Raw genomic sequence first — 24,000 nt, forward strand, 5'->3', positions numbered from 1 at the left:
CGCCACGCCGCTCTGAAGTGGTGCCTGGCGGTGTACTGCATCTGCTTCATCGTGTCGGCCGCAGTGATCGTGCTCTGCGTGGGCGAGTGCACCGGCTGCCTGCCCTTCCCCTTCAACCGCTTCCTGAGTGCCTACGCCCTGCTGGCGGTGCTCCTGTACGGCACGGCCACCATCATCTGGCCCGTCTTCAACTTCGACAGCAACCACCTGGCTGCGCGGCGCGACCGCTCCTGCGGGCAGGGCCGCTCCCTCTGCTTTTGGGAGAAGCTTGTTGCTGTCTCTGTTCTCACCGCACTCAACTTCCTGCTCTACCTCGCTGACCTCTTCTACTCGGCTAAGGCTGGTCTTTATCAAGGTTTAGATAACCCTTTTAAAAGTGTCCCACAGTAAAAGCACAGCAAAGCATGGTAAAGCATGGTAAGCAAGTGGGAAGCGTTGTAAAGCACAGAGAGGTCTGGTAAAGCAGATTTAAAAAACAAGACATGGTAAACTAATGCATTGTATAGGCATTGGGGCAAAACTGCAAAATGACTGTGCATTTACCGCGGTTAACACTTTTAAAAGGAATACGAGAAACAGAGTCAAGCGTTTCGGCTCTTGCCTTCGTCAGGGTTCTGCTGGATTCGGGGTCTTGCAGGGATGCTTTAGTTCTGGACAGTTATAATCACATGTGAGACTCAAACAGTTATGGCTTTGTGTGAATTGTATCTTATTGTGCAGAAACACCCAGCTCTAAAAGCAACATGTATTTGTTTAATAAACTTGCTCACTGCCATGTAGGAAATGCCATGCCTCTAGTTAAGCTGGCTTGCTGCTGTAGCTGCTTGAAGTTTAAAAAAAAAAAAAAAAAAAAAAAAAAAAAAGTGCCTTTTCTGTATTACAAACCAAATTGTCTTTCAAATATGTTAAAGTAATCATAGCAAATAAAATCTGACCTGTCCTGCTCTGCCATTCGCTGCATGGCTCTCAAATGTGCAGTTTAGAAAGATGCTGGATCTTCATGTTATATCTGCTGTTGCACTGGGTTAAAGTTCCCACTTTCCATGCCTCACTCACAGGAAATCTGTTACACTCGCACTTCCTAGATCAGCAGGGTCTTCCAGGTCGCTGTCTGACAGCGTGTCAGTCAACAGGGGAAGCGGCAGCTGATTGGTCAATGAAAGAAGCCGTTGAAGGGGTGTAATGTCACCCTCCAGGTGACCAAGGAAGTGTGACACGATCTGAAAAGCAGGGCTTGTGCAAACAGATTTCTTTACCCTGGTGTAGCAGCAGATACCGTGAAAATCCATGTGTGCTCCAACATCTTCCTAAACTGCGGATGTGAGGCGTGTGTAACGAATTGAAGTGTAGGACAGCTCAGATTCAGGGAATTACTGTCAGCAAACTTTTTTTCCAGTGTTTTCTGATGTTTTCCAATTAGACCACTTTGCAACACGCTGCTCAGATTGCAGAATTCAAGTATTATTGGACTGGCTCATATATGCAATGTATTCAATCATAGTAGATGATATATATATAAAATAGCCTGTATGTTTCTGTGATGAATATGAATCGTTTTGTGTTTATATATCTGTGTATCTTTACCATGAACAGTATTACTGTAAACTGCTACATGAAATAAAGCAAATAATAATAATAATAATAATAATAAAAAAAACATCTGATTTGATTTGTAATGACATGCTATCTCTCTCTCTCACACACACACAGGCAGACAGCAGAGAGAGATAGAGGTATAGATCTGAATAAATACATCATTTGAGAGTTGTAATACACAGATAAATGACGACAGACAGACAAACAGACTGACAGGTAGACTATCAAATAGACACACAGCCTGGGTATTAATCAGTCAGCCTCGCTGTCAGACAGGCAAATACTGCATATATACAGAGATGGACAGATTAGAACAGAGATTGATAACAATAGGTGGAGAGAGTTACAGAAGAGGCAAGCAGTCAGACAGAAGGACTGATAGTTACACACACAGACTGATAGAGCTACAGGTAGACAGATGGATTGACAGATACTGTAATTATATAGAGATGGACAGTTAGACACAGATGTGAATAAAGCGATAGAGGGAAGGGCGACAAACAGAAGCTGAGATTTTGATGATGGAACCACCAGACAAACAAGCAGAGACACACAGACAGACAGACAGCGCTGCACAGATTTATTCAGAAACACAAAATGAGTTCCAGAAGAAAGACAAGCAGTCAGGCACAGATAGATAGAGGTGGTATACAGACAGACTGAGGACGAAGGGCTCCCATTATAAATACAGTATTCATTCAAACCTGGGGAGAATATTGTATTTACAGCAGGTTTAAAACCGGCACACGCTCTCTGCCTCTCCCCTTCTTTCCTCCCCCTCTCTCTCGCTCAGTTCCCTGTCACAGTAAAGGTGAATGTGTTTGTGTGCAGTGACAGTGACACCCAGGCACTACAGCAGAGTGAACACGTTTCAGTGAGCATCAACTGGGCAAAGTGCGTCACCTTCCTGTCGGGCAGTTGGCATGATGGCATCCACGCTGACATGCCCGAGGCACTGAAATGGGACAGGTGTTGGGGTGTTCTTTGGAACGGAGACGTACCCGCAAAGGAACTAGGAGGACATGGTGGCCAGTGTGAGGGGGCTGCTGGCACAGCTATCCTTCAAAGGCAGAGTCCTGGTCACCAACAACCTGGTGGCCTTCATGGTGTGGCACAGGCTGGTGATACAACCCGGACATTCACAGTGGCTGAGGTGGACAATTCTGAACCACCCCCGCTGATGACGGGGGGCAGGGGCTGGTCAATATTGCCAGCAGGGTGGCAGCCCTGCAGGTGGTTCAAAGGCTCCTGTACGCTGGGGCGGAGGCTGGCTTGCTTCCTAGTCAGTACAGTCGGGGCTGGGGTTGGGAAGCACCTGTTTTAAATGAAGTGCCAGGTTGCGCAAAACAGGTCGTTTAGTGACTTCTTGTGATTTTCATGTACTGCAACTTTTGAACCTGTAACTGCCTTTATGTCTGCCTTAGTAAACTACAGCTATGGCCAAAAGTTTTGCAGCACCATAGAATTTTAGGATTAATATTTCAGGCTTCTGTTTTTCGGTTTTTATTCATTTCATTTTGTGGTGCTTACTTTTAGCTATTTTTGAGGGACACCGAAATCATTTTTTTGTTTGTTTGTTTTTTTCCAGGGCTTTCGCATTTTACATACTGAATGAAATTATTTTTTTCGGTTACTTTCAAAATGCTTGGGCATCTTTTTCTCTCACAATATGTACAGTACCTCGACAGCACTTTCACACTTAAGCTGTATCTTCTTTCCTTTGCTATCTTCCACAACTAAATCCTTCTGGTCACGGCCCATTCTTCTGGGGGTTGGTTTGTCTAGGCATTTTTTTCTTTTTTACTTTCGTCACAATTTGCAGCTCTGTTTTAAATTCTCTCTATCTAATATAGCTTTAAATCCTGCGATCAAGCCTTCTAATTTCGTTTTAAATCTTGCAAGCTCCAATAGCAATGTAGATTCTGTTGCCACTCGTACTCAGAAGTATTCAGAATGAATCAATAACAGATGCAAGTCAGGAAGGAGGGACATTGTCCAACTGCACTGGGAAAGATTACATATATATATATATATTAATGGGAAAGGGGTGGTCAATGTGAATTCAGTAATAATTAAAAAACAATGTGAACAAAATTTAGATCTTATTTAACATCATGTAATCTGGAAACTGTAAAATGATATCATAAAAACTGCAAAGCGGTATGTAATTTAATATGGTGAAGTAACATTATTTAGCAGAACTTATTCAACTTTATGAAGCAAAATTCGATCATTCTATGGAGATTTAAAACTTTTGGCCATAGCTGGACATTCATCCGGAGTTCATTCAAGCTGCAGACAGAGCTCCACAATCCTGTTCAGTTTGACAGTGCAATCCCTTCTTGGTGTCTCTGTTAGTTTACTACACTCTTTCAGTCTTCTGTGCACTGTGTAAGAAAAATAAGACTGTATTGACAGTCCAGTTTGTTTCCATTCTCCCTCAAAGGAAGGTAGTTTTTCAGCTGTAAAGACACAGGCTTCTTCCCCCTTGAAAACCTGCTATCTACAATAGAACAGAACATAACAGAACAGGCATGCTCCTGCTTACTTGCAGCAGTAGGAGGTTAAAAATGACATCTTCCAGCTCTGCTAGAGCTCAGGAAACAAAACTAAAACAGACATTTAAAAAGGTGGCTTTATACCAGGTTTCATTGTTTCCATAAAAAAACTCACACGTTTCTGTCATCATGATGCACTCGACATTTACTGAAAAATTAATTCAACAAAACTTTTACAAATACAATTAAAAAACATTGGAAGTTCAAAAATTCAGCAAAGACATTTACACCAAAGAGAAGATTAATGCAACCTAATAACAATACTAACAACAACAACAACAATAATAATAATAATAATAATAATAATAATAATAATAATAATAATAATACTGCATCTTTGGGGAAGAGCAATAAAATCCACTTTGCGTTCCAATAGTTGCCCTGTCCTGTACTATATTCAGAACCGCCGAAGGGCTGGGTATTTGTTTTTGCCCTCTGTGGCTTCAATGAAGCTCAGAATCATGTCTAAACTACATCAGGTACAACAGTGGGGTCGGTAGCCTGCCCTCTGCAGCACTCTGCCCCCTACTGGATGTAACAATGTATTTCTTGTACACTAAGGGGCAGTGTTGCAGGGGGCAGGTTAACAATGGTTCCACTCTGGTGTTCCCCTCTGGAGGCCACATGGTTTGCTTTTGTAAAATAGTTTTATCCCAAAAGAATTGTGTTATGTCAAAGCATACATACTTATACACTGAAACAAAATATATATATATATATATATATATATATATATATATATATATATATATATATATATATATATATATATATATATATATATACACATACACAGTATCAGTCAAACGTTTGAGTACACCTGCTTTTAACTGTATAAACTTGTCTATAACCACTTAATATTTCATTATATGATACGTGTACTTATATAAGCTGATAATCATAAGTGAACTGCATTAAAAAAATTAATTTTTAAATGAAAATGTAAATCTTATCAATTTCAATGAAATGGTCACCCAAAGCAAAGGGATTTCAGTCTGAAGCCCAAGTCAGTTAAAAGTCTGAAATGTGTATAACACAGTGTTAGAACACTGGCTTAAGTATAAAAGTGTCTTTGTTAGATGTTCTCTGAGTTAACTAGGATGTCACTTAATTAACCTTTTGTCACAAATTATTGATAACAGGAGAGGGTCCAGGATTACTATAAATATAGGTAGCATAGGCACAAGTTTGTCATTCCTGAATGTAAGGGAGCAGAAAATGGCAAAATACGCTCAGTTAAGCAAAGAAAAAAGACTGTAATTACTTTAAGAAATGAAGGTCAATCTTTAAGACAAATCACAAGAACTTTGCAAGTGTCTGTAACTGCTGTGGCTAAGACCATCAAACAATCTGAAGAAACTGGCACTCATGAGGACCGAACAAGGTCAGGGAAGCCAAGGGTGACCTCAGAATCACAGAACAAGTTAATTCGAGTCACAAGTCTGCGAAACCGGTGATTAACTGCCCCTGAAATACAAGCTCAGCTAAATGCTACTAGAAGTACAGATGTTTCAACATCAACTGTTCAGTGGAGATTGCGTGAAGCTGGCCTAACTGGAAGAATTGCTGCAAAGAAACCATTGTTAAGAGTGCAGAATAAGAGGAAGAGACTTGCCTGGGCCAAAAAACACAGAAACTGGACATTTGAGTAGTGGAAGTTGGTCTTATGGACCGAGGAGTCAAAATTTGAAATATTTGGATCCAACCACCGAGTATTTGTAAGACGCAGAGAGGGTGAGCGCATGAGTTCTGCATGTGTGGTTCCCACTGTCAAGCACGGAGGAGGCAGTGTCATGGTCTGGGGTTGCTTTGCTGGTGACAGAGTTGGTGATCTTTACCAAGTCCATGGCAAGCTCAACCAGCATGGCTATCATAGCATACTTCAGAGGCATGCCATTCCATCAGGATTAAAGCTAGTTGGGCAGTCCTTCAAGCAAGATAATGACCCGAAACACACCTCAAAGTTGTGCAAGAACTATCTGCCGAAGAAGGAAAGTGAAGGACAACTCAATCTAATGACCTGGCCTGCCCAGTCTCCAGACCTCAATCCCATAGAACTTGCATGGGACGAACTGGACAGAAGAGTCAAAGCAAAGCAACTCACAAGTGCCCTACATCTCTGGGAATTGCTGCAGAAGAGCTGGGAAGACATGTTAGTGTGATTATCTGCTGAAACTTGTTAACCGAATGCCTCGTGTTTGTGAGGCTGTTATTAAAAGGCAAAGGGTGGCTATTTTGAGGAATCCAAGATTTAGAGACAATTTTCAATTTTCTTGAACATTGCTTTGATACTCCTTATGTTTTGTTTTGTATATTGGAACGTGTTTTCACTTTCAGAAACGTATATGACGTCAAACATTGTCAATTATGAAAAACAAACCTGGTTTCCAGCAAGTGCACTCAACCTTTTGACTGGTACTGCGATTATACACACACACACACACACAACCCCGTATTAATTCAATTTGGCACCGCACCGTTTATTTTAAATTGATCAAAATGACTGTGGCGCTTATAAAGAGGGTGGCTGTTATACGAGGGTGACCTTTATTAATAATACTACAATTTTCAAATGTTGCAATATTTTATTACATGATTTATAACATTCTAGAAGTATCGCAGCTGCTTATTTTCTGTAATACAGCAGCCTACCTGCTGTAGCAGCGTGTGTGGCGATCCTACTGTGACTACAGTACATTTATCGGTGACAGTTACCGAGAGCCTGTTAGGGGGGAGTTGGAAGGTCAGGGAGTACTATACCAGCGAATCAGGAGTGTGCATTGGTTGTTAAGGGGTAAGATAATGCTGGTGTGGCAAGACTGTGACGTAGGGGTTTTTCTGCACCAAAAATTACCTCAGAATATCAGCTTGATTTCTGTAAAAACTACAATATACCCTACTTGGTTATTTTTTTTTTTCTCACTGTAACTTGCTTGTTTGTAATTTCTCTGCAAGAGAAACTGAAACTATATCTTCTCACAGACAGTAAGTAAGCACATTGTTTTTATTTGTACGGAATTGAGTACGGGAATTACAGTTGAACTAAAAACAAAACAAAACCATCTATAAGAACTTCAGAAAGACCGCTGTTCTGTACAGAGATTATCTTGGATTTTCTTTTAGAACTGTACCATAAAATAAAACGTGCTTACTGTGTGTGTGCATTACTTTGTAATGTACATGCTAGATTGAGATTACTATGTGTGTGTGTGCATTAATTTGTAACGTACATGCTAGATTGAGGCTCCCGTCTCTTCAGGGGTGTTACATGTACATAAGAACATAAGAAAGTTTACAAACGAGAGGAGGCCATTCGGCCCATCTTGCTTGTTTGGTTGTTAGTAGCTTATTGATCCCAGGATCTCATCAAGCAGCTTCTTGAAGGATCCCAGGGTGTCAGCTTCAACAACATTACTGGGGAGTTGGTTCCAGACCCTCACGATTCTGTGTGTAAAAAAGTGCCTCCTATTTTCTGTTCTGAATGCCCCTTTGTCTAATCTCCATTTGTGACCCCTGGTCCTTGTTTCTTTTTTCAGGTTGAAAAAGTCCCCTGGGTCAACATTGGGTCGACACTGTCAATACCTTTTAGAACTTTACCTTTTAGTATCATATTGCCACGTAGTCTTCTTTGTTCAAGACTGAACAGATTCAATTCTTTTAGCCTGTCTGCATATGACATGCCTTTTAAACCCGGGATAATTCTGGTCGCTCTTCTTTGCACTCTTTCTAGAGCAGCAATAGCTTTTTTATAGCGAGGTGACCAGAACTGCATACAATATTCAAGATGAGGTCTTACTAGTGCATTGTACACTTTTAACATTACTTCCCTTGATTTAAATTCAACACTTTTCACAATGTATCCAAGCATCTTGTTGGCTTTTTTTATAGCTTCCCCACATTGTCTAGATGAAGACATTTCTGAGTCAACAAAAACTCCTAGGTCTTTCATAGATTCCTTCTTCTATTTCAGTATCTCCCATATGATATTTATAATGTACATTTGTATTTCCTGCGTGCAGTACCTTACACTTTTCTCTATTAAATGTCATTTGCCATGTGTCTGCCAGTTCTGAATCTTGTCTAGATCATTTTGAATGACCTTTGCTGCTGCAACAGTGTTTGCCACTCCTCCTATTTTTGTGTCATCTGCAAATTTAACAAGTTTGCTTACTATACCAGAATCTAAATCATTAATGTAGATTAGGAATAGCAGAGGACCTAATACTGATCCCTGTGGTACACCACTGGTTACCACACTCCATTCTGAGGTTTCTCCTCTAATCAGTACTTTCTGTTTTCTACATGTTAACCACTCCCTAATCCATGTACATGTGTTTCCTTGAATCCCTACTGCGTTCAGTTTGAGAATTCATCTTTTATGCGGGACTTTGTCAAAAGCTTTCTGGAAATCTAAATAAACCATGTCATATGCTTTGCAATTATCCATTATCGATGTTGCATCCTCAAAAAAAAAATCAAGCAGGTTAGTTAGACACGATCTCACATAGTCAGTGTTGTGCATTTATTTGTTTACTGTGTGTTTTTTTTTTTCAGTAGGGTGAGAAAAAATACCTTAATGTTTCTTTATTGATAGCGGCATTTATTTGAGGGCAGTCTCTATTATAAAGATATATGACTGAGGCGTCAATACGAGGGCGATGCCAAATTCAAGTGATACAGTGTATATATATATAAAAATACAGTCCATAAATCAATGGATAATTTACCTCCTGCTATAAACTCTGAATTTGTGCAGTCCCCTCCCTCTCGATATGAAGCTCTTCTCCCCTCCCTCTCGATATGAAGCTCTTCTCTCCTCCCCTCCCTCTCGATATGAAGCTCTTCTCTCCTCCCCTCCCTCTCGATATGAAGCTCTTCTCTCCTCTCCCTCTCGATATGAAGCTCTTCTCTCCTCTCCCTCTCGATATGAAGCTCTTCTCCCTTCCCCCCCTCTCCCAGTCCTTCTCCTGCTCTCCATCAAGTGGTAGGGTGAGATGAAGCTCTTCTTGTCCCTCTCTCTCTAAGCCCTCATTTTATGCACATCTCTGATGTGCCTGGTGAGATGAAGCGCTTCTCTCCTCCTCTCTCCCAGCCCGCATTTCCTCAGTCGTCCTCTCCCTCCAGTCTCTCTAAGCCTTCACCTTGTGCACGTCTCTGATGTGCCTGCTCAGGTGGTAGGGTGAGATGAAGCTCTTCTCGCACTGCCCGCAGTGGAAGGGCTTCTCGTCGGCGTGCAGCAGGCGGTGGTATTTTAGGTAGGACTCCTGCTTGAAGCTCTTCCCACAGAGCTCGCACTCATAGGGCTTCTCACCTGTGTGCACCAACAGGTGGCGCCGGAGCTCGCGGGGGCTACGGAACCGCTTGGGGCATTGGGGGCAGGCATGCCTCTTGCGTGGGTCGGGTTCGGGCTCAGGGGCCTGCCGGCGACGCTCGTGGACCAGCCGGTGCCTCTGCAGCGCCCCCTGAAAGCGGAAGGTCTTGGTGCAGAGCGGACAGGCGAAGGGGCGTGCCTCACTGTGCACCCGGCTGTGCAGGCGCAGGAGGCAGGCTGTGCGGAAGCGCTTGGGGCAGGAGGCACAGTGAAAGGGCTTCTCGCCTGTATGGATGGTGAAGTGCCGGCGCAGCGTGGAGGAGCTGGAGAAGGTCTTCCCGCACTCGCTGCACAGGCACACCTCCCTGCCTGGCTCTTTTGGTTTCTTGGGGCGTGGGCAGGAGTGCGACCGGAGCTCCTCCGGTGCAGGGAAGGCAAGGCGGCAGTCGGGGCAGCAGTAGGGGCTCCCAGAACCCGCCCCCCCAGCCCTCTCGATGGCCTCCTCGAGTCGCGAGGCTCGCTGGTGCCTCCTCTTGTGCTTGCGCAGGCTGGAGGCCAGGCCGTAGCAGCGGTGGCACACGTCGCACTCGTACGGGGTCCCCTCGCGGTGCGTCTCGAGATGCGCCTTGAGGTAGCGCGCACTCCCAAAGGCCTTCCCGCACAGCCCGCAGGGGAAGGGCCTCTCGTTACGGTGAGTCAGGCCGTGGCGTGCCAGGGCGCTCTTCGTGGAGAAGCTCTTGGGGCACTCGTGGCAGGAGTGGGGGCGTGTGCCGGTGTGCAGCATGAAGTGGCGTTCCAGCTCCCAGCGTTGCCGGAAAGCCTTGCCACAGAGATCGCAGGGATGAGGGCGGGGTGGGGCAGGGGGGCCCTCCCCTTCCCCATGCGCCAGGCTGCGGTGCTTCTTGAGGTTGCTGGCGGTGCTGAAGGTCTTGGGGCAGTCGGCACAGGGGTGAAGGCTGAAGAGGGTCGGTGACGAGGTGGGGATGGATGCCGACGAGGAGGGTTTGGGTTCGGTCTCATTCCCCAGCTTGTGCATGCGTCGCAGGTGTCGCTGCAGGTTGCTCCGCAGGGAGAAGCGGCTCTCGCAGACGGGGCACTGGTGTGCCCGCTCCCCAGTGTGCACCACCTGGTGGTGCAGCAGCCCGGTGGAGTCCCGGAAGCCCTTCTGGCAGAGCGGGCAGACATAGGGTTTGTCCCCGGAGTGGGTGCGCAGGTGCGAGGACAGGTTAAAGGAGTGCTTGAAGGTCTTGGGGCAGCGCGGGCAGGGGAAGGGCTTGGCCACCGTGTGCCGCGCAAAGTGGCGCTTCAGACCGGACTTGAATCGGAAGGTCTGCTCGCACACAGAGCAGTGGAACAGCTCCTCCTTGCTGGGGCCCTCGGGGGAGGCTTCGATTTCAGGGTCGGAGGTTCTCTGATTTTTTCCCGTTCTCAGTTGGTCTTGTTTTTTTTCTGGCTTTTCTCCTTCCTCATCTTCGTCTTCTTCTAAATCCTCATCAACTTCTGAAATCTCCTCCTCCTCCTCCTCCTCCTCCTCCCCTTCAGAAAAGTCTTCATCCCCCTCTCCACCCTCCTCCTCCTGCTGCTGCTGCTTTTCCTCCTGACCCAGCTCATTAATGAAAACCGATTCCTTCTCTTCCTCCAGTCCTTCCAAATTCTTTCCTCCTCCTCCTTCCTCCATCTTGACAAATTCCCTATCGATGACTCTGTAACAAGCTTTTGGCCTTTCTGATTTGACTGAAAAGCCTGTCTCCAATTTCTCCATCCCATCCTTTTTGTCCCTTTCTAAATCTTCTGTATTATTATGGCCATCTTCATTATTTTCTGACTTCACTGAGGACTTACTGTCCTGTGAGTTCTGGTATCCAGACAACATCCTAGGGGCCACTTTCACAGCCCTGTTGGAGAAGCTGTTGGACCCTAGTCTCTCTCCCTGTAGTTTTCTGCTCGGTCTGGCTGAGGAGATCAGCGACATCTTATTTTTATGTGCCTTTACTCCTGTGCTCTCCTCCCTGGGATCATGACCCCTTTCCCCCTCTATTTCGTCCCTCTCTCCCTTTGTCTGAAGGTGGTTTGAAGGATGCGCCATTCCGAACTCGTTTATAAAACACGTCTCCTCCTCCCCATCGCCTCCGGGAAATCTGTTCAGGTTTTTGACGGCAACACGGCTCTGGAGCTTGCTGCTCCCGAAAGCAGCAACGTTTGTGGAACATTTGGAAGGAAAGGGAAGCTTAGTTTTTTTCTTACGATTTGATTTGACAAGTTTCCGTGGAAAGAAAGTCCCTTTGCCAGCAATCAGGCTGGAGAAGTAGTCCGCCGTCTTGCGTTTGTTGTAGTGGACGTGCTGACCGTGCTCGTCAATAGAACCATCTCCTAGAAACTCCCCCTTCACCCCCTCCTCTTCATCCTCCTCCTCCCCCCCCAAATATTCCAGCTCCCCCACATCCCTGAGGTCCCCCAAATCCTCCGATTCCGAACCTTCCGATTCCAACCCCAGCTCGGAAAGTTTGACCCCAGTTCCCGGGATTATGATCCTGCGCTCAAAGTTTGGGAATTGCGGCTCCATCCCATCGTCTTTCTTCCAGAGTTTTGACTTCATGATCCTGTCGTTAGGGAAAAGCCTGACCTCTCTGGATTCCCTGTCCTGTTGGTCGTGGTCTTCTTCTAAATCCTCTCCTACTAAACCATCTTTTGGATCATCTTCGGTCTCTTCCTCTCCCTCGATATCGGAGTTGGAATCACTTCCCAGATCCTGACGAATGCCATACTGGTCGATAAAACTAGCTCCGAATTTTCTGCAATGTTTGTTTTCGGAATGTTGCGTGAATTTCTGACTGGCGCTCTGTGATCTGTCCCTCCTTCTGTATCCCTGGTCTCGGAGGTTTTGGAATTTGGATATTCCCATTTTTGGGAACAGCAGGTGTCCCTTTCCCCTTCCTGCTACTGTGAGTGATTCTTCTTCAGCTTCCTGCTGTTGATGCCCTGTCGAGGTTCTTCCCCCTGGGTTTGGGGAGACGATGGCAGGGAGGCTCCAGCCAGAATCCATTTCAGATCTACAAGAAAACAGAACCAGCCTGTCAGTGACATCCATTCCCCATCGTCACAGCTGGACATTCAAAAGAACTATCAGTATGAGGGTAAAAACTGATGAGCATGACGTGTATAAACAGCATGTACAGAACAGGGGAAGAGTAAGAAATAGCAATGAAGAGTTTAAGGGAAATTGGATGAGTGGTGCTGAAGACCTTTGTTAGGTAAGCAAAGGAGACATCCTGGTAAAATCTATTAAAATGATTTACAGTGTGAGGAATAACGTCTTGTGTTCTCAAGATGTAAAGGTGTGACAGATGGATGGATGGATGTACAAACAGACAGACACTCCCTTATATCCCCAGAATCTGATAATCTCAATAAGTTCTAGATAACGTTAATAGCAAGTGTCATGCCAATGGGATCAGTGGTTCTCCAGATGCATGTTGAAATGTGTGAAGCGTGACATGCATGCGTACGACCATCTGCACTACACCCTGTCCGCAGGGGGGACTCCTCACCAGCAGAGCCACCCAAATTACATTATTATAATTATCAAAAACAAGACTGTACTCAGAAACTTCTACTAAACATAAAAAAAAAAAGAGTTCTAGTTGTTTTTACTTTAGAGTTGTGTTGTATCTTCTATGCACAGGATCACACTTGTACACAAGGTAACATTACACACAGGTTAACCTCATCCAAGCACATCACAGAAACCGGGACGACAGATAATAGAAATGGCGATAGATTTAAGAGACAGAGGGAAGGAGACACTTCTTCACACAGGGACTGGTGAACCACTGGGATCCTTTAAGACCGGACTTGACAGTTTTAAGATCAATCGCGACTCAGAACCGGATGAGCACTGGTGGGCTGAACGCCCTCCTCCCATTAGGAAGCTTTCTCATGTACTGGAATTCTGACACATGTTTAAAAGTAACTGTAGCTGACAAACTAGCTGCATTAACCCTTTGCGGTCCTGTGTCAGACCAGAAAATTACGATTTTCCCTTTCCATTCGATGCCTGTCCGACATCATCAAAAAGACGTCAATCTCAGGTCTCCGGAAATACCTGAGAAAACCTTCCAATGGCTGCGTGAGACAGATAGGAGCCGAATGAAAATGAAAAAAAGGGGCGAATCTCATATCTCATTTTCCTCTAATGGCACAAGGAATTGAGTTCCAATATGTCCCTGATAAAACGAGGGAGTGGTTGTACAGTATTTGTTAGCCCGTTTGTTTTTCTATGGGTCTCTCGCTATATTGCGGTCCTCTATATATAGCAGGTTTATATTGGACCCCGACACCCGCGATATATTGAGTGGGCGGTGTATATGAATTTAATCTTACTGTCTACTGATTTTAATGTACTTTATATCTGCTCTTATCTGTAATGTGATACTTTGAAATGTGATATTGTATAACAACTGTAAGTCACCCTGGATAAGGGTTTCTGCTAGAATATTAATATTTATAATAATAATGTACAGAGTCAACATTAAATCACTTGGTATCATGGACTAAAAGTCAAGTTAAAACTACAAAACTTGTTTACGTTTTTATTACAATTAACAATGCGACAAGCGAAAATGTGCAGCAACGAGACAGCAATGAACAGAACCTATACTTGAACTTTCTTTCACACGACAGGCGACACGACAGGAGACGCTGGGGCGACACGACAAGCGTTGCATAATAAACAGGATTGAATCCTATTTTTTGTGATTTATCATGCGACAACAAGGAACTGACCACACAGATAACAGCTTCAACGCACGCGGTCCAGCGGGGTGAAGCGATATCCAAAATAAAGGAGGAAAAAACAACACTTGCCGTGGAAAAATAGAGTTTTATGACAAAGATTATTGCAAGTATAAAGATACTGATTTGAAAGAGAATACATGGGAGTTCATTTCAAAGGCGCTGGATAAGCCTGGTGCATATGATCTACTGCCATACATGTTGAAGAATCGTCAGAGAAGACTCATATGTACCAGTCTTGATCATAGTTTTGTCAACAGCAATAGTTTTATAGATCTGTCAGTTTCCCAGTCTGTCGCGTCGCCTCTGTGTTGCTTCTGGTGTGTATGGTCATGTCGCTGTGAAAGCATCTCGTCGCCTGATGAAGCATCGCGTCTGGTGCATAGAGCACTTCAGTCTCGCAGTCAGCAGACTGGAGGCCTGTCCCTGCAGGTAGGTTGAGACACCATGCCTGTATCGGAGCTGGTTCCGAGTGTCTCTGTTCATGCAGCTCAGTCTTTTAATGAAGTGTCAATTCTACTTTTTACCTCGACTTGGTAATCTCTTGTACTGAATAAGTAAATATAATATTAGTAGGTGCAATTGTGCATTCCAACCCCCTCTGTTACCCATTGCTACACTATTGGTATGACCCTGTACTTTAAGAGCATCTGTTTTTTATTGCCAGCCATAGAAAGACATAATGATATATTTAATATTTACTTACAGCAATGTGCTGGGCTACAGTAGCAGGCTTTGTGTGGTTAATGGGTTTGTTCAGACCATACAAGATACATGACAGATCATACAACTGGTCATTTTCCAAAAGATTAACAATTTCCTAATGATTACACACCACCCCTAATATATATAATATATATATATATATATATATATATATATATATTATATAGATATATATATATATATATATATACGAATTACAGCTATCTATATATCTATAGCTGTGATTCCCTCAATGGTTGATTTCTGATGTAAAATACAGACAGTGCTACTCACCAAGACAGACAGACAGTGTCTCTGCTATACCACTGTAGAGTCCGGGGTCCAGATACTGGGAAAGGCCTGTACTGGGCTACTCTACTGGGAGAGCGATAGCTGTCAGCACAAACTGACTGGTCTGGCAACGGACCTGCAATCACAAAGACATGCAACTCGGTGATCAGACCAGGGTTGACCATACAGCAGAATAAAAAAGGCAATGCACAGTTTAAACAGTATATTACAATACGGAGCAGAGAGTTCATTTAACCCTTTAAGATCATATTGACGTGTCTTTCTGGGCCCGGGATCAGGTAAACACGATAAAAAACGTGCTTCCTTTTACTGACTTACTGGGTCACCATACTTTGCCTTACAGCTTGGAAACGCATATCATTTGATAGGGAAGAGACTGAAAGTCACTCCCTGGGAGTTTCTGTTCTTTGTGTGACGTCACTGAGAGGTGCATTTCAATTTTAAAGGGCGGGGAAAGTTTTCAGCAGAACGCAGAAAGAAAACATCGAGGAACTTGTTTACAGCCAGGAAAAAAAAAAAAAACAGGAAAACACTGTAAATCCAATGTATTTGACTTCTAATTATATTAGAACATGTATTCTGTTTCATATGTTTTAATATATACATCAAGAAACAAGTGGAAGCAGATGTTTCACGAATAAAATTAAAATCATTATCTTTTTTTCTCGTCATTACTGATAATAATGAATGAAGAACTTATTTTTATTTATAAATATCTATTTAGAGAAAATAATTACTAGTAGCGTCCATTATTACTTATAAAGATGTATAAAGAGAATAAACGTGTATTACGTTTGTAGCACACTGCTTTGACAATAGGATATGCAGTGTATGGGGTTACTGTTTGTGTACAGAAACTGAAATGTAAATGTTTCCACGATACAGAATGTCATTTCAAGACGGCAGAGTCTTTGGTGGTAGAAACACTGGGGTCTGATTCTGGCGAATCAGAATTCAGTTTCTATTCTGTAGATGTCAGTATTGTTTGTTTGTTTGTAAGATGTGCAGTTCTAAAGCATGTGCTGTGTTTGTTTTTTTAACAATAAGGCTCTACATTCTTAAAAATCACTCTGGTGAAAGAATGTTTGTATTTTGCCCATATGTGACCCTTTCAGTGTTGTAGGGTCCTTCAGGTAACAATATTTTTAAACAGTATTTTTTTTAATTCTTGTATAATATTCACTCAGGTGAAACAATGTCGTCATAGAAGAACACATTTTTTATAAATTTGTCTCTTTGAAAACACTAAGTGGAATACATAACCATAAGAAAATACACAAATGTTTTTTTTTTCTTTATAAAAATAAAAAATACTACATTTTAGTGTTGAAAAACAAAGTTTTCATGGTTTCTGGAGCATTTTATAATGTTCTGAAAACAAGACAAATTAAAAAAATAAAAATAAATAAATTCTACTGTTAAAAATGAGGGCCTTAATCTCGGGGAAATAATGTTATCTTTCAAACTATGTTAAATCACTGTTCCAAATCCACCTGCTGGAAAATACATAAACGCAGTACCAAAGTATTCCAAAGAAAATCCGTATCAGTGCAGACCAAGTCTGCTTCGTCACTGTCCTATACATCCAATCTATTTACATTTAGTATAGCGAATGAAGTTATACAGTGCCTTGCAAAAGTATTCAGACCCCTGACCAATTCTCTCATATTACTGAATTACAAATGGTACGCTGAAATTTCATTCTGTCCGATATTTTATTTTATTTTATTTTAAAACACTTAAACTCAAAATCAATTATTGTAAGGTGACATTGGTTTTATGTTGGGAAATATTTTTAAGAAAAATACAAAACTGAAATATCTTGCTTGCATAAGTATTCAACCCCCACACCTTAATATTTGGTAGAGCCACCTTTCGCTGCAATAACAGCTTTAAGTCTTTTGGGGTAAGTATGTACCAGCTTTGCACACAGTGTCGGAGTGATTTTGACCCATTCTTCTTGGCAGATTTGCTCCAGGTTGTTCAGGTTGGTTGGACGATGCTTGTGGACTGCAATTTTCAAATAGTGCCACAGATTCTCAATGGGATTGAGATCAGGACTTTGACTGGACCACTGTAGGACATTCACCTTTTTGTTCTTGAACCACTCCAGTGTTGCTTTGGCCTTGTGTTTGGGATCATTGTCCTGCTGAAAGGTGAATTTCCTCCCAAGCTTCAGTTTTTTAGTAGACTGAAGTAGATTCTCTTGCAGTATTTTCCTGTATTTTGCTACATCCATTCTTCCTTCAATTGTAACAAGATGCCCAGTCCCTGCTGATGAGAAGCATCCCCACAGCATGATGCTGCCACCACCATACTTCACTGTAGGGATGGTGTATTTTGAGGCATGGGCAGTGTTAGGTTTGAGCCACACATAGCGCTTTGAGTTTTGGCCAAAAAGCTCTATCTTGGTCTCATCTGACCACAAAACCTTTTCCCACATCGCAGCTGGGTCACTCTCATGCTTTCTGGCAAACTCCAGACGTGCTTTCAGATGGTACTTTGAGTAACAGCTTCTTTCTTGCCTCCCTCCTATACAGTGTTATGCAGAGCTCTTGATATGGTTGACTGGTGCACCATTACTCCACTCCCAGCCACCTAACTCTGTAGCTCCTTCAAAGTGATTGTTGGCCTCTCCGTGGCTTCTCTCACAAGTCTCCTTGTTTGAGCGCTGAGTTTTGAGGGACGGCCTTTTCTTGGCAGTGCCTGGGTGGTGTGATACAGCTTCCACTTCTTGATTATTGATCCAACTGTGCTCACTTGGATATCCAAACACTTTGATATTATTTTGTACCCTTTCCCTAATCTATGCATTTGTATTACTTTATCTCTAATTTCTGTAGAATGCTCTTTGGTCTTCATTTTCCTTCAGATTCACAGCCTTACCAATGATCCTTCAACAGTGGGGCTGAATACTTAAGCAAGCAAGATATTTCAATTTTTTATTTTTCTTAAAAATAATTTCCCAACATAAAACCAATGTCACCTTGCAATAACTGATTTTGATTTTAAGTGTTTTAAAAAAAAAAAAAAAATATTGGACAGAACAAAATTTCAATGTACCATTTGTAATTCGGTAATATGAGAGAATTGGTCAGGGGTCTGAATACTTTTGCAAGGCACTGTATATATAACATTGAAAATCGTTTTTGCTGTCAGCTGCAATACAGTAATCTCAAAAGCAGCTAGTCTCTGGTTTGAATGACGAGTTGAAGAAATGAAACAGCGGGATGCAAACGACTGCTTTCAGCAACGTTATTTCAGTATATCACAGTAACACACAGGACAGGGCTCTTAGACTCTAACAAAGCCAGAAAGGAGGCTTTCAATACAGTTTACGAACACAATGTGGGCAAGTTACTGAACAAAGAGCACGGTCTGCTGCAACACATCTAGACTACTCAATATTTGCAAACACTTAAAAAAAAATAATTTAGGGCTTAAATACTGAAATATAAACAGACGAACCTGCACTCAAAACCTAATAAAAAAAAAATTGAAAGTCATCTGTACTTTTATTCTTTAACAACCAGCTCACAAAGCAAGCATGTTCTGCTTTTGTGTAGGAGGTAACTGACCTGAAGAACAGCTCCATGGAAGCAGAAGCTTCTTCATCAGTATTGAGGTATTACTGGAAATGCCCAGGAAGCATCGGCCTCTGGGATAATGAAGCCTGAAGGCAACCAGACCACAGAGGGAATTCCGAGCAAACCGCATTACTCGTGGAATACAGAGGAAAACATTCCTGTTCACTAGCAACAAAAACTAGTGCTGCATAAATCACAAGAAAAAAAAAACACACACACAAACACACACACACACACACACACACACACACACACACTGACACACACACACGCTGACACACACTTCAATGTATCCATTTTCTAATAGCATGAGAGGGCTACCGTCTGGCGAGAGCCTCCTCGTTATGTTAAATGCCTGCCCACGCCCTACCAGACGACAAAGCCCTCTTCTTCAGGTCTGCTTAATTAAAATCGCATTTTAATGTATTTACTTTTCCACGTACTGGTGTTTTGCTTCAATCATTCTGCGTGGTTCAGCTGCTCCTCCAATACTGAGGTCTTATTTTAAGCTTGTCTGGAGAATTCCAACTCCCAGGCTCTGAACAGCCTTCCTCAGATCGTTCATCTCTGCTAGCCCTGCCTTCTCTACATTTACACGGACTTGACGGGGCTGAGAGCTGGAAGGTCACTCGGTTATGTGTGTAAAAAAGGTGGGATGTACACGTGAACAGGGGCTCATTTCAAAAGCAGAAGTTTTTTATGGAAACTGGAAAAACTACAAGTTTTTGAAATGGAAAATAACTGGGTCTTAACTCTTTCAGCAATGAAGAAAAAATAATGCATCAGCTGCTCAGTATGGAGACACCTTCAGTGCAAAGGCCAGCTCACAATTAACCCTTCGCTGCCAGAGCGGTTTAAAAATCAATCTTATATGATCAATGACCTTTTCCAATCTTTTTTTTTTCTGCGTGGGTCATAGCTATGACAATGCTTGTTCCATTTCCCATCCCTGTTCTAGGGGGTATGTGTAGGGAACCCAAGTGTTAATCCTGTAATGAAATTGCCAATGTCAGAAAGTATGGTGTGGAATTTCACCTACTCCACCCCGGTTGTTGAAAGGGGAGGCAGTCGGTGTCTGTGTCCCCCACAGTTCTCCTTGTTTGCTTTTTCATTCCTAATAAAGTAGCTGGGTTCTGTTTTACACAGTAACCCCAACCACACTGTACTTTCTATGGGTCACATGCAGCTACTTCTTGTCTGCTGGTGGTTAGTTCATGCCATTTCCCTTCCTGTAGCTGAAATCAGCTAGCACAGCCCCATCTGTTCAGGCAGTAAGGCCAGTCGATTCAGTTAGCTGATTTCTTCAGAGGGAAGGAGAACTACAGTCCTCAGCACTTCTAATTCATTGCGTGTGTCTGTGGTTTCAAAGTCAGTTTTCCAGTTCAGTGTTAGACCGAGTCTAAGCTGTTGAATATAGTACTTTGTTTGATTCTTTTAGATGAATATAAGGTTGTCGAAACACTTGGGCTTGGCACGTTAGCTACCATAATCCAATCCTTGCCTTTATGTTTCCAGGGATCCTGGGTAGTGACAATGAGCTTTTCAATTGTTCGTATTACTGTCTTTTTACCCATAGTGAGCAAGGCAGGAGAGCCTTGCTGCTTGTATTGATAGGGCAAGTCAGATCTGCTTTCATAAAAAAAAAAAAAAAGAAACTTGGAACTGTTTTGTTTCTCTCTCTGTCTGTGTGTGTGAGAAAGGATGGAGTCACTAGTTAGCTGTAGTTAATAATATTTTACTTTATGTATTTGTGTGTGATTTATTCTAGTTTTGAAAATAAAAATCTTGCTATCAAAGTTTTGTCAAGTTGTAAGTTGCTTCTTTTTTAATTAAAGAAAATTGAATTACTCAACATCTTGAGGTTGTTTATTTGTGTGACCTCTATGCTGATAAATAAATATACTTTTATCACAAACAGGGTAACAATGTTTCCATTTTGTTAAGTCTTAGTGCTGGTCTGCATTTCCCATTTCGGAGGCTGTTTTTAGTAAAATTCCACGCATTGTAAAACCTTGTGTAGCTCTACAACTGTACAAGATACTTCATTGCTGATTTCAGATTTGAAATCCCTGGAAAATTGCACAGCACCTATATGCACCAAGTTATTTTCTATATAACTTGAAAAGAGGTCAAAATTGGCACTTTTAAAAAATATTATTACTTATACATTTGTCAATATTTTTTGGGAGGCGTGGCTTATGAAAAACATATATTATACATTCCACAACTAAATACATGATATCATTGGAAATAGCTACCTAATGTCTTTCTAAAGATATATTGGGTTTTAATTTCTGATTTAAGGTTGACAAACTACAAGCGCTAAAACACCAAGTTGTCACATGCAAGCCCATGTATGGTCATTCTGGTTAGGCAGCAAAGGGTAAAGCCACTTTCCCACAGTCCAGATGACAACAATGTAGAACCAGCTTCAATAACAGCCTCCCCTTGTGTTCTATATTAAGGCCACCCCCTGTGTCTTATTTAACTCCTACCACAACCAAGAATGGATGCTATGTAATGGGAGTCTTCTTTCCATCACTGAACAAACTCCTATTTCAGAAAGAAGACATCCACTTGATAATAGAAATAAGTTTATTGGTTGTGAGAGATATGCCTGATGGTACATGAACAATTGGCAAACAGTTATGCCCGACACAAACACGATACCCGACAGATACAGAACACATTCACGTTACAATCTGGCCCATGGCTGTATCCATTAGAGCTCGCAAGCCGCCCCTATGCTGGCCGAACTGAGATGAATGCAACACAGTGATTAAGAATGGCTCGGCCAGTGGGCAGGACCAGTGGCACATGGGGCCATCTTCCCCCTAGACAAGACACGCTGCAGGACAGAGGCAGTGAGGAGGAGGAGCAAACAAAGAAACGACAGGGGTGTGTGGGCAGAGAGACCTATTTAACTGGCTAAACTGGCAAGAGATTGATGGGTGGAGTCTCCTTTCGCAAAGACTTCGAATTTTGGGGAAAAACACCCGTTATTAGGACAAAGTTAGAACCAAACAGCCAGGTAATAGAACACAAAGTCTCACAAGCAGCCTGTTTGTTTCTCATTTGGTAACATTAATAGGAACATATTTTCTGTTTTAAAAAAAAAAAAAAAAAAAAAAAAAAAAAAACAGGAGTTAAAGACCGAGTAAATGCTTTCAAAACATGGCCCAGAGCATTTTACAATAATAATAATAATAATAATCTATTTTTTATATAGCGCCTTTAATAGTGGACCTCAATCACAAAGCACTTTACAAGATACAAGACTAGGGTGTGTGAGCTATGCATCAGCTGCAGAGTCACTCACTACAACAACATCTCACCACAAAGACGCAGCACAAGGAGGTTCAGTGACTTGCTCAGGGTCTCACACACAGTGGCTGAGCTGGGATTTGAACCGGGGACCTCCTGGTTACAAGGACCTCACAGCCTCTATCTATCTATACACAACTTTCAAACTTAAACAGCAGCAGTCTACTTACCTACTGTACCATGCTATCTGAAAACAGGCGGAAGCCAAAACGCAATTATTAAAAAATGGAGTTTTCAGTACACCAATTACAATGGCACTTTAGTTTTACAATGCAAACAAATATATAGATCTTTACTATTTCTATTTTTTTTTCAAAAATGTACATTTAAGAAGAAAAAAAATTGCATTATATATTACTATGGTTTTTACAGAAGCCAAACCTTTTATATAGTTATTTCATTAAAATACATTTCTGCTTAGGGAACCGAATACAACAAGGACATATTTAACATCTCAAAACATACAGTGATACCAGTGTGTAGACATTTGATAATCAAATACGGTAGAATAGTAATAAATAAAATTATGCAGGCAAACCCAGTCAATATAAAACAGCGGCAATAGCAAACACGACAAGGTAAAGACTGAAGTACAGTACAATGCCACACGACTCAGACCAAATGTGCAAATTGTTGCAAATTTGCGTTAGCGCCAACAGACAGGCTACCAAATATAAACAACCGATAGAGAAAGGTTATTGTAGCTTTAGTTAAGAAGTAGATAGCGTTTCAAATAACACATATTAAAAGAAAACAGACGCTTAATATCGCTTCCTATTGTGTGCACAGTTTTTGTAATTCTAAGTGATGGTACGCTAGCTATGTATTTCCCTGGCCAGAAATGGCACCGTTATTTGAAACGAGTTTAAACCTCTGACGTTTCTCGTCGATTAAGAAACCGACTCGGGTTCAATTTTTTTTTTTCTAAACATACATATCGATAATAAGGTAAGAAGTATTGGTAATAATTGATAATATTTACCGTTTTCGACACGGCCTCCGGCTCCACCATCGAGCACAAGACAAACCGCAGAGTGGCCACTTCCGTCCCCCAGGGATGAGGCCAGCCAGGGCGCCGCCATTCTGAGGGGCAAACTGGAAAATAGCGAGGCCCTAAGAACAACGTTTTAAAAAATATATAAATTTTAATTTATTTTTAGAGGAAAAACAAATAATAATATAAGGCTTAAGTTTGTTGTATCAATGCGGTATCCTATTAAATCGTGTTAGATTTTAGAGATTGTTATATGAATTAGAAAATTAATTGATGAACTGAAAACTCACTATGTCAATAACAACTGTTAAAATAGCGAGTTTTCATTTTGTCGACGATTTTCTTCTTCATAAAGTATGTCCAGTGATTGAAGAGTATGCTGGACCCTGCTTCTCTTGGATATAAAGACGCTGTGTTTGTGAATTCCCTGTACCAGGCATACAGTGGCTCTTAAAAGTATTCACCCCCTTTGACTTTTCCACATTTTATTGCATTACAACATGGAATCAAAATGGATTTAATTAGGAGTTTTTGCCACTGATCAACACAAAAAAAGTCCATAATGTCAAAGTGAAAAATAAAATCTACAAATTGTTCTAAATTAATTACAAATATAAAACATAACATAATTGATTGCATAAGTATTCACCCCCTTTGCTATGACACACCTAAATAAGCTCTGATGCAACCAGTTGTCTTTAGAAGTCACATAATTAGTTGAATGGAGTCCACCTGTGTGCAATAAAGGTGTTTAACATGATTTCAGGTTAAATATACCTGTCTCTGAGAAGGCCCACAGTTGGTTAGTACATTTCCTAACAA

The 24,000-nt window shown here is 42.0% G+C and overlaps 2 protein-coding genes across 2 annotated transcripts in view; one reads left to right on the top strand and one right to left on the bottom strand.

Moving 5' to 3' along the window:
* Positions 1-361, top strand: part of LOC121302144 (myeloid-associated differentiation marker homolog) — a 10,101-nt gene extending 9,740 nt beyond the window's left edge. Inside the window, exon 5 of the mRNA XM_041231964.1 lies at positions 340-361. Coding sequence (XP_041087898.1) covers positions 340-361 — 22 coding nt within the window. The remainder of the gene's footprint in view (positions 1-339) is intronic.
* Positions 362-9,050: 8,689 nt separating this feature from the next.
* On the bottom strand, positions 9,051-23,206 carry LOC121302461 (zinc finger protein 551-like). Its single transcript, XM_041232451.1, has 2 exons — positions 23,167-23,206; positions 9,051-12,515 (listed from the first exon to the last, which is right to left on the bottom strand). The coding sequence occupies exon 2, from the start codon at positions 12,506-12,508 to the stop codon at positions 9,284-9,286; it is 3,225 nt and encodes a 1,074-aa protein (XP_041088385.1). The 5' UTR covers positions 12,509-12,515; positions 23,167-23,206; the 3' UTR covers positions 9,051-9,283.
* Between the last annotated feature and the right edge of the window lie 794 nt (positions 23,207-24,000).

This window comes from Polyodon spathula, chromosome 29 (genome assembly GCF_017654505.1).
Source record: "Polyodon spathula isolate WHYD16114869_AA chromosome 29, ASM1765450v1, whole genome shotgun sequence".
NCBI lineage: Eukaryota > Metazoa > Chordata > Actinopteri > Acipenseriformes > Polyodontidae > Polyodon > Polyodon spathula.

Excerpts from the sequence above, each read along its gene's own strand:
- LOC121302461 (XM_041232451.1), bottom strand. The coding sequence starts at position 12,508 with ATGGATTCTGGCTGGAGCCTCCCTGCCATCGTCTCCCCAAACCCAGGG.